The sequence below is a fragment of the Tamandua tetradactyla genome, chromosome 1 (genome assembly GCF_023851605.1).
Source record: "Tamandua tetradactyla isolate mTamTet1 chromosome 1, mTamTet1.pri, whole genome shotgun sequence".
Taxonomy (NCBI): Eukaryota; Metazoa; Chordata; class Mammalia; order Pilosa; family Myrmecophagidae; genus Tamandua; species Tamandua tetradactyla.
Genome location: NC_135327.1, coordinates 230,325,744 through 230,345,193, shown reverse-complemented (window position 1 = coordinate 230,345,193; position 19,450 = coordinate 230,325,744). Strand labels below are relative to the sequence as shown.

The following is a 19,450-nucleotide window of genomic DNA, read 5'->3' as shown; positions in this document are numbered from 1 at the left end:
GTGACACTTTCCTCCTGAGAGGAAGCCAGTTTGGTCTGGGAAAATCTAACTGGGGTCTATAATTCCTAAGTAGACCCTCCTAAGGGTGAAAAAAAGGCCCCATATAGGTACGGCAAGAAACAAGAAAACAAGAACTGAAAAATTCTGATCTGTTAAACAAAACCTAAACTAGAGGTCTAGAATAAGCTGAACTGAATAACAAAGAACAGAGAGACAATAAAGTCATTCAGCAAGAAAATCCTAGATAAAAAAAGTGAAAACAATCCCCAGAATAAAATAATTAAGGAAATTAAATGCCTAGATGCCAGCAAAAAATGATAAATCATACCAGGAAAATTGAAGATATGACTCAGTCAAAGGAACAAGCCAACAATTCAAATGAGATACAAGAGTTGAAGCAATTAACTCAGGATCTTTGAACAGACATAGAAAACCTCATCAAAAATCAAATCAATGAATTGAGGGTGGATATAAAGAAGGCAAGGGACAAACAAAAAGAAGAAATCAAAAGTCTGAAAAAACAAATCACAGAACTTGTGGAAATAAAAGTCACAGTAGAAGAAATGAAAAACAATGGAAACCTACAATGTTAAATTTCAAGAGGCAGAAGATAGGATTAGTGAACTGGAGGACAGGGCATTCAAATCTGACAAGCAAAAGAAAATATAGGGAAAAGAATAGAAAAATATGAGCAGGGACTCAGGGAACTGAATGACAACATGAAGCACATGAATGTACATGTTGTGAGGGTCCCAGAAGGCGGAGAGCATGGAAAAGGAGGAGAACTAATGGAAGAAATTAGCTCCCACCTCTTAAGACAGACTTAAAGTTACAGATCCCAGAAGTGCAGTATACCCCAAACAGAATAAGTCCAAATAGACTTTCTCCAAGACACTTACTAATCAGAATGTCAGATGTCAAAGAGAAAGAGAATTTTGAAAGCAGCAAGTGAAAAGCAATCCATCACACATAAAGGAAGCCCAATGAGACAATGCATAGATTTCTCAACAGAAACCATGGAGGCAAGAAGATAGTGGTATGATATATTTAAGGTACTAAGAGAGAAAACTGCCAACCAAGAATTCTATATCCTGCAAAATTGTCTTTCAAAAATGAGGGAGAAATTAAAACATTTTCAGACAAAAAATCACTGAGAGAATTTGTGACTAAGAGACCAGCTCTGTGAGGAATACTAAAGGGAGCCCTAGAGACAGATAGGAAAAGACAAGAGAGAGAGAGGTGTGGAGAAGAATATAGAAATGAAGACTGTCAGTAAAGGTAAAAAGAAGCAAATTAGAAATGATATATAAAATCCAAAAGACAAAATGGTAGAAGAAAATACTACCCTTACAGTAAAACACTAAATATTAATGAGTTAAACTCCCCAATCAAAAGACACAGACTGGCAGAATGGATTTAAAAAATCAGGACCCATCTATATGCTTTCTACAGGAGATGTATAGACCCCAGGATAAACATAGGTTGAAAGTGAAAGGTTGGGAAAAGATATTTCATGCAAACAACAATCAGAAAAGAGCAGGAGTAGCTATACTAATATCCAACCAATTAGACTTCGAATGTAAAGCAAATAAAAGAGACAAAGAAGAACACTATATGTATTAATAAAAGGAACAATTCAAAATGAAGACATAACAATCACAACTATTTATGCACCAAGCCAGAGTGCTCAAAAAATACATGAGACAAACACTGAAAACACTGAAAAGAGAAGTAGACACAACTACATAATAGTTGGAGACTTCAGTTCCCCACTCTCAGCAATGGGCAGAGCATCTAGACAGAGGATCAATAAAGAAACAGAGAATTTGAATAATGCAATAAATGAAGTAGACTTAACAGACATTTATAGAACATTACACCCCACAACAGCAGGATACACCTTTTTCTCAAGTGCTCATGGATCATTCTCAAGGATAGACCATATGCTGGGTCACAAAGCAAGTCTCAATAAATTTAAAAAGATTGAAATCATGCAAAACACTTTCTCAGACCATAAAGGAATGAAATTGGAAATCAATAATAGGCAGAGGGCCAGAAAAGTCACAAATACATGGAAGCTCAACAACACAATCTTAAACAACCAGTGGGTGAAGGAAGAAATTACAAGAGAAATCAGTAAATAGCTTGAGGCAAATGAAAACAAAAAAAACATGTATCGAAATTTATGGGATGCAGCAAAAGCAGTGCTAAGAGGGAAATTTATTACTCTAAATGCCTATATCAAAAAAAGAAGAAAGAGCAAAAATTGAGGAATTAACTGTTCACTTGGAAGGACTAGAGAAAGAACAGTAAACTAACCCCAAAGCAAGTGAAAGGAAAGAAATAATGAAGATTAGAGCAGAAATAAGTGAAATTGAGAACTTGAAAACAATAGAGAAAATCAACAAAACCAAAAGTTGGTTCTATGAGAAAATCAATACAAATAAATAAAATCAGAAATGGAAGAGGAGACATAACCACTGACCCTGAAGAAATAAAGGAGGTAATGAGAGGATACTATGAACACCTTTATGCTAATAAACTAGACAATGTAGATGAACTGGACAACTTCCTAGAAAGGCATGAACAACCAACATTGACTCAAGAAGAAATAGATGACCTCAACATACCAATCACAAGTAAAGAAATTGAATTAGTCATTAAGAAGCTCCCCAAAAAGAAAAGTCCTGGACCAGATGGCTTCACAAGTGAATTCTACCAAACATTCAAGAAAGAATTAGTACCAATCCTGCTCAAACTCTTCAAAAAACTTGAAGAGGAGGAAAGTCTACTTAACTCATTCTATGAAGCCACCATCACTCTCATACCAAAGCCAAACAAAGATACTACAAGAAAAGGAAATCACAGACCAATCTCTCTAGTGAATATATATGCAAAAATCCTCAACAAAATTCTTGCAGATCAAATCCAGCAGCTCATTAAAATAATTATATACCATGATCAAGTAGGATTCATTCCAGGTATGCAAGGATAGTTCAACATAAGAAAATCAATTAATGTAATACACCATATCAACAAAGCAAAGCAGAAAAACCACATGATCATCTCGATTAATGTAGAAAAGGAATTTGACAAAATCCAATATCCTTTCTTGTTGAAAACACTTCAGAGGATACGAATAGAAAGGAACTTCCTTAACATGATAAAGGGAATATGTGAAAAACCGGCCGTTGACATCATCGTCAATGGGGAAAAACTGAAAACTTTTCCCCAAAGATCAGGAGCAAGACAAGGATGTCCATTGTCACCAGTGTTATTCAACCTTGCGTTGGAAGTTCTAGCCAGAGCAATTAGACAAGAAAAAGAAATACAAGGCATCAAAATTGGAAAAGAAAATGTAAAACTCTCTCTGTTGGCAGATAATATGATACTCTATGTCAAAAACCCAAAAAAATCCACAGCAAAACTACTAGAGCTAATAAATGAGTATAGCAAAGTGGCAGGTTACAAGATCAACACTCAAAAATCTTCAGTGTTTCTATGCACTGGTAATGAGCAATCTGAGAGGGAAATCAAGAAAAAAATTCTATTTACAACTGCAATCAAAAGAGTAAAATACTTAGGAATAAATTTAACTAAGGATACAAAAGACCAATACAAAGAAAACTACAAGAGATTGCTAAAAGAAATCACAGAAGACCTAAATAAATGGAAGAGCATACCGTGTTCATGGATTGGAAGACTAAATATAGTTAAAATGTCAATTCTACCTAAAATTGACTTATAGATTCAATGCAGTACCAATTAAAATCCCCAAAACTTACTTTTCAGAAATAGAAAAACCAGAAACCAAATTTATCTGGAAGGGCAGGGTGCCCCAAAAAGCTAAAAATAACCTGAGAAAGAAAACTGAAGTCAGGGGTCTCACTCTACCTGACTTTAAGGTGTATTATGAAGCTACAGTGGTCAAAACAGCATGGTACTGGCATAAAGATCGATATGCTGAACAATGGAATTGAATAGAGTGTTCAGATATAGACCCTCTCATTATGGACAATTGATCTTTGATAAGGCAGTCAAGCCAACTCACCTGGGACAGAGCAGTCTCTTCAATAAATGGTACCTAGAGAACTGGATATCCATATGCAAAAGAATGAAAGAGGATCATATCTCACACCCTATACAGATATTAACTCAAAATGGATCAAAACCTAAACATTAGACCTAAGCCAATAGAACTTTTAGAAGATAATGTAGAGAAATATCTTACAAATCTTATAATAGGAGGTGGTTTCCTAGACCTCACACCCAAAGCACGGGCATTGAAGAAAGAAATAGATAAATGGGAACTCCTCAAAATTAAACACTTTTGTGTACCAAACAACTTTTTCAAGAAAGTAAAAAGACAGCTTACACAATGGGAGTCAATATTTGGAAACAATATATCAGATAAGGAACTGGTATCCAGAATATATAGAGAGATTGTTGAACTCAACAACAAAAAGACAAACAACCTAATTACAAAATGGGCAAAATGAACAGACACTTCTCAGAAGAGGAAATACAAATGATTCAAAGGCACATGAAAAGATGCTGAACTTCCCTGGCTATTAAGGAAATGCAAATCAAAACCAAAGTGAGATATCTCATGCCCACCAGAATGGCAATTATCAAAAAAAACAAAATAACAAGTACGGGAGAGGATGTGGAGAAAGAGGCACACTTATCCACTGTTGGTGGGAATGTAAAATGGTACAACTGCTGTGGAAGGCAGTTTGGCAGTCCCTCAGAGGACATGAGGGCAAGAACACAAATGGACATTTGCACACCAATGTTTATAACAGCATTATTTACATTTGCCAAGAGATGGAAACAACTCAAATGTCTATCAACAGATGAGTGACTAAACAAGCTGCGGTATATACATACACAATGGAATATTACACAGCTGTAAAACAGAATAAAGTCACGAAGTATATAACAATGTGGATGGGCCTTGAGGACATTATGCTGAGTGAGATTAGCCAGATACAGAAAGACAAATACTATATGGTCTCTCTGATATGAACTAACATTAATGAATGAACGTGGAGAATTTCAGTTAAGAACACAGGTCATCAGGAAATAGCAATAGGGTAGATATTGGGTAATTGGAGCTGAAGGGATACAGATTGTACAATAGAACTTATTCTAAAAATTCAGAAATGGATAGCACAATACTACCTAACTGTAATATAATAACGTTAGTACACTGAATGAAGCTGAATGTGAGAATGATAGAGGGAGGAGGGCTGGGGGCACAAATGAAATCAGAAGGAAAGATAGACGATAAAGACTGAGATGGTATAATCTAGGAATGCCTAGAGTGTACAATGATAGTAACTAAATGCACAAATTAAAAACTGTTTTTGCATGAGGAAGAACAAAGGAATGTCAATATTACAGGGTATTGAAAATAGATGGTAATTCATACTTTTCAACTTTAATTTATGTGTGAGATTAAAGCAAAAAAATGTGTATTTGGAGCAAAGTTTATATTTTCACTAGTGCATCTCCTAATACAACTTATATGGGCAGTTTAATTGAATACCATAAGTACATGGAACCTTGAGTAGGGCATGAGATTTTGGTAGGTTTGTCCAGAGTGATGCCTCGATAAATCCCAGAGTGATTTGAACAATGAATTAAAAAATATTTGCATAGCCCCTTTGGGAAATAATGAGAAAGGGGGAAAATTCAGCTTCCCCACTTGGAGAAGGCCTGATATTCTCACAAGCAGTGACAACAAAAAAATCAGTATGTCGAACCCTCAATCTTGGGGTTTGTTCATATGAAAAATATCCCCGCAAAGGAAAGGTTAAGCCTACTTAAAATTAGGCCTAAGAGTCAGCCCCATGACTCCCAGGGCTGTGGACCTTCCTGGCAACGTGGGACAGAAATCCTAGAATGAGCTGGGACTCTGCATCAAGGGATTGAGAAAACCTTTTCGACTGAAAGGGGAAAGAGAGAAATGAGACAAAATAGTCAGTGGCTGAGAGATTCCAAATTGAGTCAAAAGGTTATCCTGGAAGTTATTCTTACATATTATACAGATAACCCTTTTTTGGTTTAAGCTGTATTGGAGAGGCTGGAGGGAAGTGCTTGAAAATGTAGAGCTGTGTTCCAGTAGCCATGTTTCTTGAAGATGTATAATGATATAGCTTTCACAATGTAACTGTGTGATTGTGAAAACCTTGTGTCTGATGCTCCTTTCATCTACAGTATGGACAGATGAGTAAAACATATGGGTTAAAAATAAATAAATAATAGGGGTAACAAATGTTAAAATAAATTGGGTAGAGGGAAATACTAAAAACAAAAAAAGAAACCACCAAAACTTGAGTGATAGAAAGAAAAGGGAAAGGAGAAAGGGGGTTTTTCCAAAGAAGTGTTAGAAAAGTGATGAGAGCACGTGTCCCAGCACCCAGGGGGCCAGTAGTCAGCTATTTGTCCTGGAGCTTCGGGCATGGGGGGCTCTTGGCGACGCTGGAGTGAGGCGGGGCAGTGCAGGCGGGGAAGACAGGGATCCAGCGAGTGGGAGGGGTTCTGGTCTGCACAGACCAGTGCTCTCCATCTCTTGGAGGAGCACCTGAGACAGAGCAGAGCAGCTCCCAGGCAGGGTGCCTGTGGCGGGCAGTGGGCCAGAGCTGTAAGCCAGCAGCTGCCTCAGGTCCCAGGGGCTCAGAGGGAGAGCATTGAAGGGAAAGGATGTGCTCAAACAGGAACGCTAGCAACTCCTGAGATGATGGGATGGGACTGGGTCGGAGAACAGATTGAGAGGAGAGCTGCAAATCATGGGGTCACACCTCCCCGTTGTTTCAAAAGGGAAGAGGGGGCAGAATAAGTATAGATTCAAGTGAGCATGAAGAAATTGAGAGAATTCTGGCCAACAACTTCCTTTCTATGGAGGAAATAAAAGATGAAATCCTGGGGTAAACTGGGGAGACGCGTTATAGGACTAAAGTTTTGAGGAGGGTGAAGAGGGATGGAGAAGCTCCCGAGGCTGATGGCCAAGCCAGGGAGCCAGCTGGCAAGCAGCACGGGGGCCAGCTGAAGAGACGGGAACACATTTGCAGACATCCCCGAGAGGACTGGTGAGTCTTCTCCCTTGTGGCTGGGCTGGGAGCAGATGGGAGAAGACAGATCTTTATTACATTCAGGATGGTGAATTTTCCAAGAAGATAAAGGGCAAAAAACCAAGACAGGGCAATATGCTTGAGGCTGTTGAATAGAAAGATGCAGTGAAGGGAACAACAAAGTCGGAGACCAATGGAAGGAAGCCTTCGTAGTTGAGTTTCCTGCAGCCCAAGATTAAGAATTGAATGAACAAGAACATGGACAGACTCAAAATAGGGTAACTGAATTTACAAATTCAGACCTAAAGCATTTCCCATCAAGTTGTGGGGATGGTGACGCCATGGGGTCCAGGTAGGGTGGTCATTAGAGCACTGAGGCTGCAAAGACACCGGAACCCCAGGACTAAATAGGCCCCTAAGATGTCAGGGCTGGAAATAGCAAAAAAAACTGTATCCTATCCAACTAGTAAAAATGATGCTGCTTCAGGAATTCCCCATGAAGGTAGAAAGGCATAGGACATCCTATTGACAAGAGAGTGTAAGAAAGGTGTTTAACAATAATTTTCCAATGCAGGATGAGTTCCATATTTGTGAGGAACAGTCTTTTACTGCTCAGAGCCTGACGGAGATGGGTGCCACCAAGCACAGAGAACTGGGATTAAGCACCAGTCGCTAAGCTATGGAAGTGTGGGTCTTGGAGATTGCTACTAAAAACTAGGATTTATTTTTATTGGCTTTAACTGAAAAATGCCCTGTGACCCCCAGAGTCCCAGGAAAGCTCAGTGGGGGCAGGCAGACCAAGAGATGGCATGGACAAGCTTCAGTCCATTGCTTCTGCAGTTTGCACTGCTTCATGTAAGAAAACAAAGTTTGCCTACGCCTTTGACCTGTGGTCAGTCATTTTGAAACAATAAGATAGCATGGAGCAGTTACCAAAATTTAGGACATAGCATTTTTTTTTCAGTTTAATAAAATGAAAATGCAGTTTATCCTCAGATACTTAAGCATGTTTTAAGCCTTATCTACAGGCATATATTTTTATTTGTGTATAAACTTGTCCCTATTTGATATCATGTTTTTTTATAAATTTTAGGACAAAATAGGCACTAATAGGAAAGGGTGACAGCAGAAAATGAAAACCGAAAATCTAAAGGTGGAAATGCTTTGACACACTCAATTGTTTTCCCTTGCCTGTTTTATAGACCTTGTAAATTAGTAAACTCTACAAAGGTAGCCCTGTACAAAAATAATGTATTCCTTGTTCCTGAGAGCCTTCTCTACTTTACAGCTCAACGTCCTTGGTGTAGTTTTTAAAAAAAACATATATGATTAGCCCTAAATTATTTCCCTTTTTGTGCCTGTCTCTAGTCAAAAGAGAAGCTGTGCGAGGCCAGCGAGCCCGGCGAAGCGTCTCTGTCCACCAGCGCCAGGACGACGCGTGCGGAGTCCAGCAGCCCGGCCACCACAACACGGGCCACCACTGCCACTGCCCCGCTGCCCAGCAGCCTGCCCACCAGTCTGCCCACCGAAGGTGGCCAGAGGCCATTTTGCCTTTTTCTTGGGAGGACGAGCGACCATGCTGATGTGCAGCAGAGTAGCTCTCTAGAGGGAGAGTCGTTTTTGATGAACTGAATTTCTAAGGGATTTCTTAGGGGAAAAGACACAATTATCATGGAATCAGAGTGCTAGGTTTGTTCTGATGCCCTGAGCCTTTTATTCAGACTCAGCCTTCAAGATCAGTTCTGGCTAGAGGAGAAGTAGAGTCTTCTCCCAAGGCTGCTAAACTGCAGAAAACAAATTCAGAATTTCTGTCGCAGGACAGAAAGGCAAAATGCATGTGAAATGCCCACAGTGTCAGATTCTGAATAATAAGTCATTCTAGCTATATGCAATTCTAAGGTTTTCCTGAATTATAGTCAAGAAAGCATCGTGGCCAAATCTACTGACGGGCACTGGGCATGTCAGAAATGGTCCTAGAACATATTTCCTCCACTAGGGAGGGAAAAATACAAGAGAGCTTGGCGGCATGGGCACAGCTAGAGGGAAGGTGTGATAGCAGGGAGGGTCTGCCACCTTCCAGGCTGGGGGCTCTGGGAGGGGTGCCCGGTGGTACCACAAGGTGGGGTGTGCAGCAGTGTGGCATGAGAGGGAGAGGTCGGGGGTGGAATGGTCCTTTCATTCATGGTCATAAACCTTGGTCTCATTTGAACTTGAAATTTGAAGCTTTTGCTTGTAATTGAAATATCACTAAGCTTTGAAAGTTAACTGAAATAAAGTGAGCTGGAGGGCAGCAGCTGAAGGCATTTCATTACTTTTAGAAACAGTTTTATATTTTAATGCACATTATTAAAGATTATTATATTAATGCTCATGAAAATATTCCTACAATTCCAGTCCTACTCTTTAGAATGAAATATAGCTACTGATATAAAAAAAAGAGTACATCTCACATTTTGTCTGAGAAGGATGAGATCTTTCCATAGATAATTTTGGTTCTGTTTGTCAGCATTAAACATAAATATTTAACTTTTGATATTAAAGTTGTAAATATTGACAGATTTTTACTGCTCCGATTAACGTGGAAATTTCTTGATTTTTGAAATGAATGAATGTGGCCACATGTTGAAATTATAACTGTTTGCTTCCCTCACAAATCTTAGCAATTGTGCACTCGTTTGTGAAATTCCTGGTCTCATGATCGCAAGTGAGAATTTTAGTCCTCCATCATGTAAGGCCACTGCTTGGTCTCACACAGTAGAAATGAGCCCTATAAAATACTGAAACCTTCATATCACAGTTCAGGCCTTGAGTAGAAAGTTACCGATCATGAGATTTATGCAAATTTGACCATTTTTCCTGTTGTACTAACTTTGAATTTCTCTTCCAGATGATACCAAGATAGCACTACACCTAAAAGACAACGGAGGTAAGAATCGACACTTCCCTTTATAAACCATTTCAGATACCAATCCATTTCATTCGTTCAAATATGAGAAACGACTTAGGGGTTTCTAGATATAGAGTGTGGGTTCTCATCGTGTTCCCTGTGGGTATTTGGAAGGAGAAGGATTTGGTGGACTGGCTTGAAAAGGAGAATGAAATGGTTTCAGTAATGGAAAGAAATCCTTTATGTTTGTCTACAAAGCGGCATGACCTCCTCTACCAATTGTAAAGCAAAAAATCCATGCACATGCTTTGCTGTGCTGCCTTATGTTGTATGTGTGGCTGACCACTTGCTCAGCATCATCTCTCTATAAAATTGAAGAGCTATAGCTGTAAGTGTGGGGATATGTTACACTAGGCTTCTTTATCTGTTTTATGAAGCAGAACACAAAAATCAAGCATTCAAAAGAATAGAATGTCTAGTTAGTGGCATACTGATAGTTTTTAAAGACAGTTTAGAAATAGTATAATGGTACTGAAATTTTTTAGAAAAATTTATATATATATATATCTTTATCTTTCTGATCGGTGCACTTGAAAGAGAAGCTGGTTAGCCTTTACATAAATATCCTTATTGCAGCAGTGGCCATCGCCTTGCTTCTGTATTGCAGAGTTTTATTTCATTCATTTCTTACTGGGTATTACTGGAGAAAGTGGGTGTGTTGAGAGATGATAGTTTGCAAACTGCACACTGGGTAGAAATAAGTTTAGATCTTCGAGTTTGAAGGGGTCTCAGCCATCCGTGGTGATGGTCCTCTGAGTGAAATGGCAAAGGTGCTAGGGGGGCAGGTCCCTGGGGTGCAGCCACCTCATCTTGGGGGTAGGCTGGGCTACGTGGAGAATGGAGTGGGGGATGAAGCCCCAAGAGCCTTTTGTCATATTTGCTACGTGGGATTCTTAATTGGACACTGGTTAAGTGTGCTTTTGCTATATTAGTCTCCATGTTTTTATTATATCCCTAAAGTACTCCAAACTGATAACAGAAAATTCAAAGGGTTCTGTCATCAAAGAGGTGTCATCAGATATTTGGGGTGAAAGAATGAAAGGGGATGTTTTGCTAAAGAACCATGCAAAGCCTGCCTTTGTTCCTTCCTCCTTTCCTTCCTTCCTCTTGCCTCCCTCCTTCCTGCCGGATGCCTATGCCAGCAAGGCCTGGGGGGAAGGGGGGACGATGCTGAGATCAAGTCCTGGCCTTCTGCTGAGGTGCATTCTAAAGAGTCTCGACCTGGTGCTGAGGATTTGGCACCTTCACTTTCTGCACTGTTTGGGTCATAAAACCCTTGATAAGAAGCATCTCATGAGCCTAATTTCTGTAGGATGCCCTTTGAGAATAGCTCTCTAGAGTATCACCAGTTCTCCAAAGGAAAACCCTTGCTTTTGCTTAGTGCAGTAAGAAATCATAAGATGCTGGAGATTCTCTTAAGTCCATTAGAATGACCTTTGATGCTGAGAAACCAAGCTAGGTAAATTCCAAGGCTTAAACATAGGATTGCTATTTTTATTTATTTATTTTTTGGGGGAAATTCTACAGTTAGAATTTCAGATCATTTTTATATAATTGATAGGCAGCAGGTATCCACCAGAATTCCAAAAATATCACAGTAAAACATCAACTCTGCTTATACATTGCAGCTCTTTGGTACACTTTGAACTGTCCCACCTGATTTGTATTAAGGTAAATGTGCATTAGTAAGTACTTAGTTGAAAACACATGTTACTTTTTACAGCACCTTCAAAAAAGAGTATGCTGCCACTGCTTTTTATTTTATGGAATATGGAGGTGCAGGAAGAATTGCCAGTTTAAATCCTACCTCATTAGTTAATGAGGCATGTTGAAAACAAAATTCAGAATCATCTTCCCCCTTTGGCTTAATGCTTTTGTAAGATTGAGGTAATAATTTAAAAAGCATACCAGTATACCTTATTTAAATGCTTTCTAACATTTCTTGAGAATGATTTCTTCAAGAAATTGAAGCTAATAATATTTTGTAAAGTGATATGTATCCTTATTGCAGCAATTGCTGAAAACAAATACATTTAGCATGTTTTATTTCTTGATTAATTTTCTTGATTTAGCTGGCAGTTCTGAAAAGCATTTTAATCTATAATTCTGTACTAATCTGGAAAAGAAGGGGGATGTTTTGCAAGTCAACATGCAACTAGAAGCCAAAGGCTCAGCCTCTGCATGCATTTCTTTTAGGTATAGGGTTACCTTGTCCCTGAGTGGCTGGGACATTTCTTTGGGCAAAAGTAGCTGATTTTCTTAGTGGAATCCAGAGCTGACTTGATTACACATTCACTTTCCAGGAGCTTTTCCTTCATCTTTGATATGAAAGTTAAAATGCTTCTGAGCAGCTGGACAGCAGAGTTGCACAATGGGGTTTCTCATTGGCAAGACACAAACTGAGTTACAATCTGCTCAGACTCTCTGAATGAACCTTCAGTTGTGCCTCGTGTTTCCTGATATATTTAGATTAGCTCTAGGTAGAGCCTTCTAAAGTTTCTGCCTAGTTATTTGATTGCGGCACTTTGATGAGCCCTTAAGTTTGAGTAGAAATTTTAATCTATCGAAATACTTTGGAGAAAAGAACACATGAAAAACTTAAATCGAAGTTAATGATACCTTATCAGAGCAGGCCACTTCGCAACTGCAGCTTAGTTGGCCGTTGTAAATGGTTGAAACAAAAACTCGGAAGATCCAGTATAAAGACACATTTTATTTCCATCTGAAGTATTCCTGGTTGCATGTTTACAATATTAAATTAAAAATGATGCGTACTTCTAATCAGAAGCATACTTGCCCCATATTTTCGTAGAAAACATAAGAAAAAGAAGGAAGGAGCAGCAGGAGGGGGAGGGGGAGAGAAAGGGGGAGGGGAGAGGGAAGAAGAGAAGGGGGAGGAGAAGTAGCGGAGTGACACTGAGTTCTCCCTATGCCCAGGCACGGTCCTGAGGGCTGCACATACGTTCAGTCATGTGACCTTGTGCGTTGATTCTATTACTATTTTTTATTTTATAGCTGGGGAGGCAGAAGGGCAGGGAGGCTGGGCCTCCTGGCATGTGGCAGAGCTGGACGTGGATCTGTTTAGATTTGACACAGAGCAGAAGCCCCAGCATCTTCTCTTTACTGCAGCCCTATGTCTACATCCCTTTCCATTAAACCACACAGGGAAAATGCCGCCATCCTCTGTCTTACTTCCACCACTGTTTTCTTTTCCTTTTCTTTAAGAACTGACTGCATTTCAAGGGCTTGAAAATGGAATTTCATTCTCCCCTGGAATTATGCATTAGTCTCTATTTCATCCTTTCTATGCATTGATTCCCTATGGAATCGAGTTAGAGCCATTGGCATGGGGCCTTCACACCACAGGGCTTCTCTGTAGTTTAGGTTCAAAATATAATTCAAACTTCCTTTGATCTTCTTGGTTTCTCCAGAAATTCAGATTTAATTCACCAGTAACAGGGAGCTATGAGCATATTCTTTGTGCATGTCTATTTCTGTGGATAATGGTTATATAAGCTTAATACCACATCTTCTTTGGGTTTTCAATCCTAGCAAAGGCATATTAGAAGAGTTGTATTTTTAAGGACTGCCTTAGCTGTGTATTTTACAGATACACCTGGCAGGTACCTTCTTTGGCATTTGATTAGGGTGGTTCCAAGTGACACTCCCCATAGATGGAACTGGGAATGTGTTCAGGATGCAGAGCGGACGCAGCCCAGATCAGTAGGAAGTTTCCTAATTGAGAAGTAAACTCTTCAAAGAGATTCCACTCAATTTAGCAAATGCAATTGTGCCACTTCTCCACACTGTAGGTGTTAAAATTACTTCGGGCTCTAAAGTTCTGTGATTTGATTTCATTACTTAAGAATTTGTTGATTGAAAAAGCATCAAAACTGTATTTTGCCCTGGTCCCATAAGAGGTTATTCCCCTTAATAAAGTGAAGCTCTTTCTCAAAAAACATTTGAATAAAATTCCTTAGCTACTAAGACTACTGAAAGTGCCCCCACTCTGTGCCAGCATGATGCACTGGGCAGGTGGCACCGTGGCTGCCGCTTCTTCTCAGTCATACAGACGTTTATGGAACCTGGCCTCTGAAAGTCCAGTTCTCAAGTCAGAAGGTGAAGTCCCACTCACAGAGAAGCCGAAATTGCTAATGGAGACATTAAACAGTTTGCAGAATATGATTGTAATAATTCAGGGGAGATATGAATCTGCAAACTGATTGATTTCAAAGAGCAAATACAGATAGTCTTTGAATGCACTCCTACAGAACGGCTGGTCTAAATTTTAATTCTGTTGTGTTCAGAGCTTCCTATTTCTGTACATACTGTACTTTTCATCCAAAGATAAAATGGGAGAATTTTATTCTGACTTTTTCAGTGGAATACTTCTAAGGTTATGTTTTTATTACTGGGTCTATAGTGGTAGATCAAGTGTCTAGTGTTTCTTTTATCATTCAGTCAAATGATTTTTTACCTTTCATACATAAATCATCAAAGTAACAAAGCTTTTGGGATTTTTTTCCTACCTTCCCTTGCTACTTTTCTCCATTCTTTTTTTGCACGTAGATCAAGTCTTATAAGGAAAGAGAAACTATTATTTCCTATGACAGACTATTGAATATCTATCACTTTCATTTCTAAAGCTGTAAAGTATATGAGCACTTAGTTTTATCTTTTGTTTGGCTATTTTTCATGGTAGCACTAACTGTATTCTAAGTATATGTATATATATATATACAAAAAAATAGCAAAATTTTTTTTAGCCTTTATTTAAAAGAAAATTTTCCCTAGGATTATAGACTTCTCTCCTTAAATTTTGCACATAGTGGTGGTTCTCCAATTTGACCATTGTAATCACTTATTCCAGCCTAATTTTATTATTCCGTTTCATAATAAACCCATTGCCCCCACTATTTAATCAATTCAAATGAAATCTGAATTAATGGGAGTGGGACCCAGCCATCATATATAAAATGTATTTTTAACCTCCCCAGATAATTCCAGTAGAAAGCTAAGTCGAAAACGACTGGTCTGATGCGATGCTTCCTAAATATCAAAGTACATCAGAATCAAAGGGAGTCTCGATCTGAGGTTACTTCTGAGGGGAGCCAAGCCTTTGCGTTTCTGATGACACCTAGATGGTGCCAAAGCCTCCCATCCACAGACCACGCTGAGCACCATGGGCTGGGTTGTCTCCTGCTTTCTCTCTGTATCTATGTTTTTGAGAGAGTTGGAGGAAGTGGTGTCATGGAGGGATGGCATAACAATGGAAAGAATGGAGAATTCATGCGGAAACACAATATTTGAGGTGTTCTGAAGAAAACTGAAAAGAGGCTCAAAGAGGCAGCAAGAACATCAAAAGACATCTCACAGAAGCCAGAGGAGAAGAGCATTTCGAGGAAAAAGTAGTGGCCAGTGTCTATGCTGCAAATGGCTCAAGTAAAATCGGGACAGGAAAGTGACCTTCTGATGAGGAAATAAGTAGATGAGTGTTGCCCTCAGCTAGACAGTTCCAGCTGTCCAACCCCAGGTAGAGTTTGGGAAGTCTGTGGGCCATAGGGAAGCTGGAGTCCAATAAAATTGGACCAGATAAAAAAAGTAGGAAGAATATAGACTTGGTATATTATCAGCTGCTTCGATCTGGTTGATATTTCTAGAATAAGAATATTGAGAGATGTGGAGTAATGTCATGGGGGGGGATGGTCTAAAATAGAAAGAATGGAGAAATTGTGCAGAAACAATATATGAGGTTTTGTGAAGACTAAAAAGAGGCTCAAAGAAGCAGCAAGAACATCAGAACTCAACAATTATAGAAAATATAGTTTTTTTTAAGTATACATGAAATTGCCACCAAGGTAGACCTTACACTGAGCCAAGAAAAGGCTTAAATTTTCAAAAGGTTGAAGTCCTATAGACTGTGTTCTCTGACTACCCAAGAATCAAGTGAAGAATGGGGACAAGAAGCTACTGAGAAAATCCCCCAAATACCTGAAAAGTAAACAATACTTCTAAAAATATACAAATCAAAGAAGAAATAATTAGGAAAATTAGAAAATGTTCCAAATGAATAATGATTACAACCTATCAAAATTCATGGGAAGCTGCCAAAAACACGTAAGAGGAAATTTATAGTTCTAAAGGCTTAAATTAAAGAGAAAGGTTTAAAATGAATGAAACAAGCCTCCAGTTTAAGAAGTTTAAGAAAATGAGCATGGGTAAGAGTAGAAAAAGAGAGAATAGACCAAAGGTAGAGACTATGACCACAGTCAAATGTTATTCTTTGAAAAGTTAGCACATTTGGCAATCACCCATCTTAGTTTGGCAGGGCTGCTGTGACAAACAGCACACGCGGGTCCGGCGTAGAGAACAGGAATTTATTACCTCTCAGTTTTGGAGGCTGGAAGTCCATTCAAGCTTTCTCCTGGCGTATGTCGTGTTCTAGAGCTGGTGTCTCGGCTGGCTTCTGGCTCGCTCACATGGCCTTCTGTCTCCTGGGCCTCCTCCTGGGCCTTCCCTGACCGTGTCTAAATCCCCCTGCTCATAAGGCCTCCATGCCTGTGGATTAATGTCCACCCTAAGAGCCTGTTCATGCAGGAGTCCACACCCTAACTAAGCAGGGTCCCTGTACAGATGGGATCACACCACAGGGATGTGGTTTAGGGCTTAGGCGTGTCCCTGTGGAAGACACAGTCCCATCCCCAAGAGTCACTAGGAAGACCGATCAAAATGTGAATGCATTAGACTTCATCCAAATTAAAAACTTCTGCTCCTCAAGAGCTCTGTTGAGAAAACAAAAAGGCAGGCCATACAGAGGAAAAAATATTTGCAATAGATGTTATATAACTTGTAGGCAGAAAATAGAACAATTTTCTGCAACGACAGATAACCAAAAACTTAGTGACATACCATTTCACAGCAGTGAGAGTGGCTAAAATTTTAAAAACTGAAACACTAGCTCTTAGACTCTGCTGATTGAAGTGGTCTGTGGTATGACCACTTTGGAAAACTGTTTGGCTCGCTCTTATGAAGTTAAACATGTAAATTTGTCTTTTGAGCCAGAAGTGTTACATCTAGGTATTGATCCAAGAGAACACATACCCACGAATCTTGTATACAACATTCATGGAAGCTGTATTCATCATTGCCCGCAACTGGGATATCCAGATGTCCATTGACGGGAGAATAGATAAACAAATTGAGTCTATTCATGCAATAGACTGCTAATTCAGCAGGAAAAAAAGATCAGCTACTGATACATGTGATGATATAGGTAAATCTTAAAAACACCATGTTAGGCAAAAGAAGTCAGCCACCTTTGAGTATATACAGTGTAATTCAATAGAGATGAAAGTCAAGTCAGGGGAAACGAATCTGCAACCGTAGAAACCAGCACCACAGCTCTCCATGGGTGGGGTGACAAGGCTTGACTGCAAGGGGCACGAGGGAACATTTGGGGGCATGGAATTGATCCATACTGAGATTTGGGGGACAGTTGCTTGTTTTAGTACAGTTATCGAAGCTGGTTCCATTGCATACTTGAATGTGTGCATTGCAGTGAAGCAAATCTTACCTCAGTGAAAAAAGAAGGGAGAGGCATTATGATGGGCTTCTCATAATCTAGATGTGTTTTGTTTTATTTTAATCCTCATGAGCAAATTCTTCCAAGCTTTTTGAAATTCTCAACTAAAGCAAAAGGCTTATCCTTAGAAAACCATCTTCTCCAGGTAGCAGGCATGCAGTTTAACACTTAAAATTATTTGACTCATAATTTGCTCTCCCTTCTTCTTAGAATGCTCTTGTGGAATTGCTGTTATACATAACTGAACCGTTTATTGGGCTGTTACTCCCTCCCAGGCCTTCTCCTGAGAGCTGAACTTGTCTGTCCAGTTGACCCCCGCCCCTCACCCTTTGAGGAAAGCGCTGCTATGATCTGACCACATTTTGCCCCTGAAGGAGCAGCACAGGACGTGGCACCTGTGTGGGCTCTGGGGTGTCCCCGCAGGAGCTGTATGCAGGCCACAGTCCAGCACCAGCCTTGCAAACCCCATGTTTCACAGTCACACGGAGCCCACGACCCCCATCCCATCCCCAACCTCTCAGACCAGCCAACCCATGGCAGCTCTGTGCATCCATCAAGGGGCCTGCTCCCAGGCCAGCTCCACCATGGTCAGGCCGGGGCTGGAGCCACCCCGAAGGCCACCTCCTCTCCCGTGCTCACCCTGGCAGGCGGAGGCAGGGACCAGCCCCGTTTTGGACGCTCACGCGGCCGCTTTTGGAGGCATTGGCTGAGCTGCGTTTCCCAGCATGGAGCTGCACACGCCCTGCACACACCTGGAAAAGTGGTTCCCAGCACCTTCTGTTTATTCTCTATCCTCCAATAATGCAAGCTGAACTGAAATTCCAGGCTCTGACTCAGTTTTTCTATCAGATCTGATTCTGTCTCATCGAGTTTGTTGGCACTGGTATGTACATATACAGCCCTGCCCATTATCGATTTGCTGTGTGCATTGAATCACAACAAATAGCAAAAGTCTTCTGAGGTCAGCAATGTCCAGGACTAAGGTTCCAATTCTGAGACACACACACGGGCCTAATCGGTGTCCCCAGCAACCAAATTAATTCACACTTTCTTAGGGAGCCAGAGGTCTTCATTGATTTTGAGCATAAACTCGGGTGCCAAAGGACTCAAGATTGGTTCACCATTTTGCAGCTTTGCATGGGAGCTGCTTGCAGATAATCACCGGAGAGCCGAGTTCACTCAGCTGCTCTCCGACCCTCAGCAGTGGAGCTGACCATCTTCAGGCTGTGGCCGCAGGTCCTGCCCGGCCGCAACTGGGGTCTGCAGACAGCAGGATGGACCCCAGGAGCCCCTGACCTGGGTTCCCATCTCCAGGCACAGCTTCAAGTGGGGTGACACAAGCCTGACTGTGCAGCAAGACTGGGGGGACCATGAAAGGTAATCAGTGGAGTAACAATTAGCACTAGAGCAGTATTAGTGATCACAGTGATAATGATAATGATGGTTGTAAGAGGGTGATTCATGTTAGCAGTAGCTTTTACTAATCATGCTGCTGGGTCACCTGCAGTGAGGAACGGTGATGAATACTGTGGCACTGAGCCTCCACGGACCCGGGCGCAGCTGCCACGCCTGGCGCCATGCTGAGCTTTACAGGCACCAGCTCCTGCCGCTGCCAGCACAGCCGAGGTGGTTATGCCCAGGTGACAGAAGAGAAGCTGGGACTGCAAAGAGCCGTGTCCTGCTGGGGGGGCGAGCCCCCTGTACTGTTCTGGAAGGCCCCTAAGCTTGCCCACTGGAGAGCACTTGTCAGTTCTCACAGGGGTGGGACACGGGGGTTTCTCCCCTGGCTCAAAACCTGGCTGGTTTGCGAGGGCAGCAAATGTTCGTGGAGATATTCACAGATTA

The 19,450-nt window shown here is 40.6% G+C and overlaps 1 protein-coding gene across 1 annotated transcript in view; it reads left to right on the top strand.

The window, feature by feature from the left end:
• Window positions 1-19,450, top strand: part of PLXDC2 (plexin domain containing 2) — a 372,398-nt gene that overhangs the window by 302,745 nt on the left and 50,203 nt on the right. The window contains exons 11-12 of the mRNA XM_077154385.1: window positions 8,445-8,607; window positions 9,964-10,002. Coding sequence (XP_077010500.1) covers window positions 8,445-8,607; window positions 9,964-10,002 — 202 coding nt within the window. The remainder of the gene's footprint in view (window positions 1-8,444; window positions 8,608-9,963; window positions 10,003-19,450) is intronic.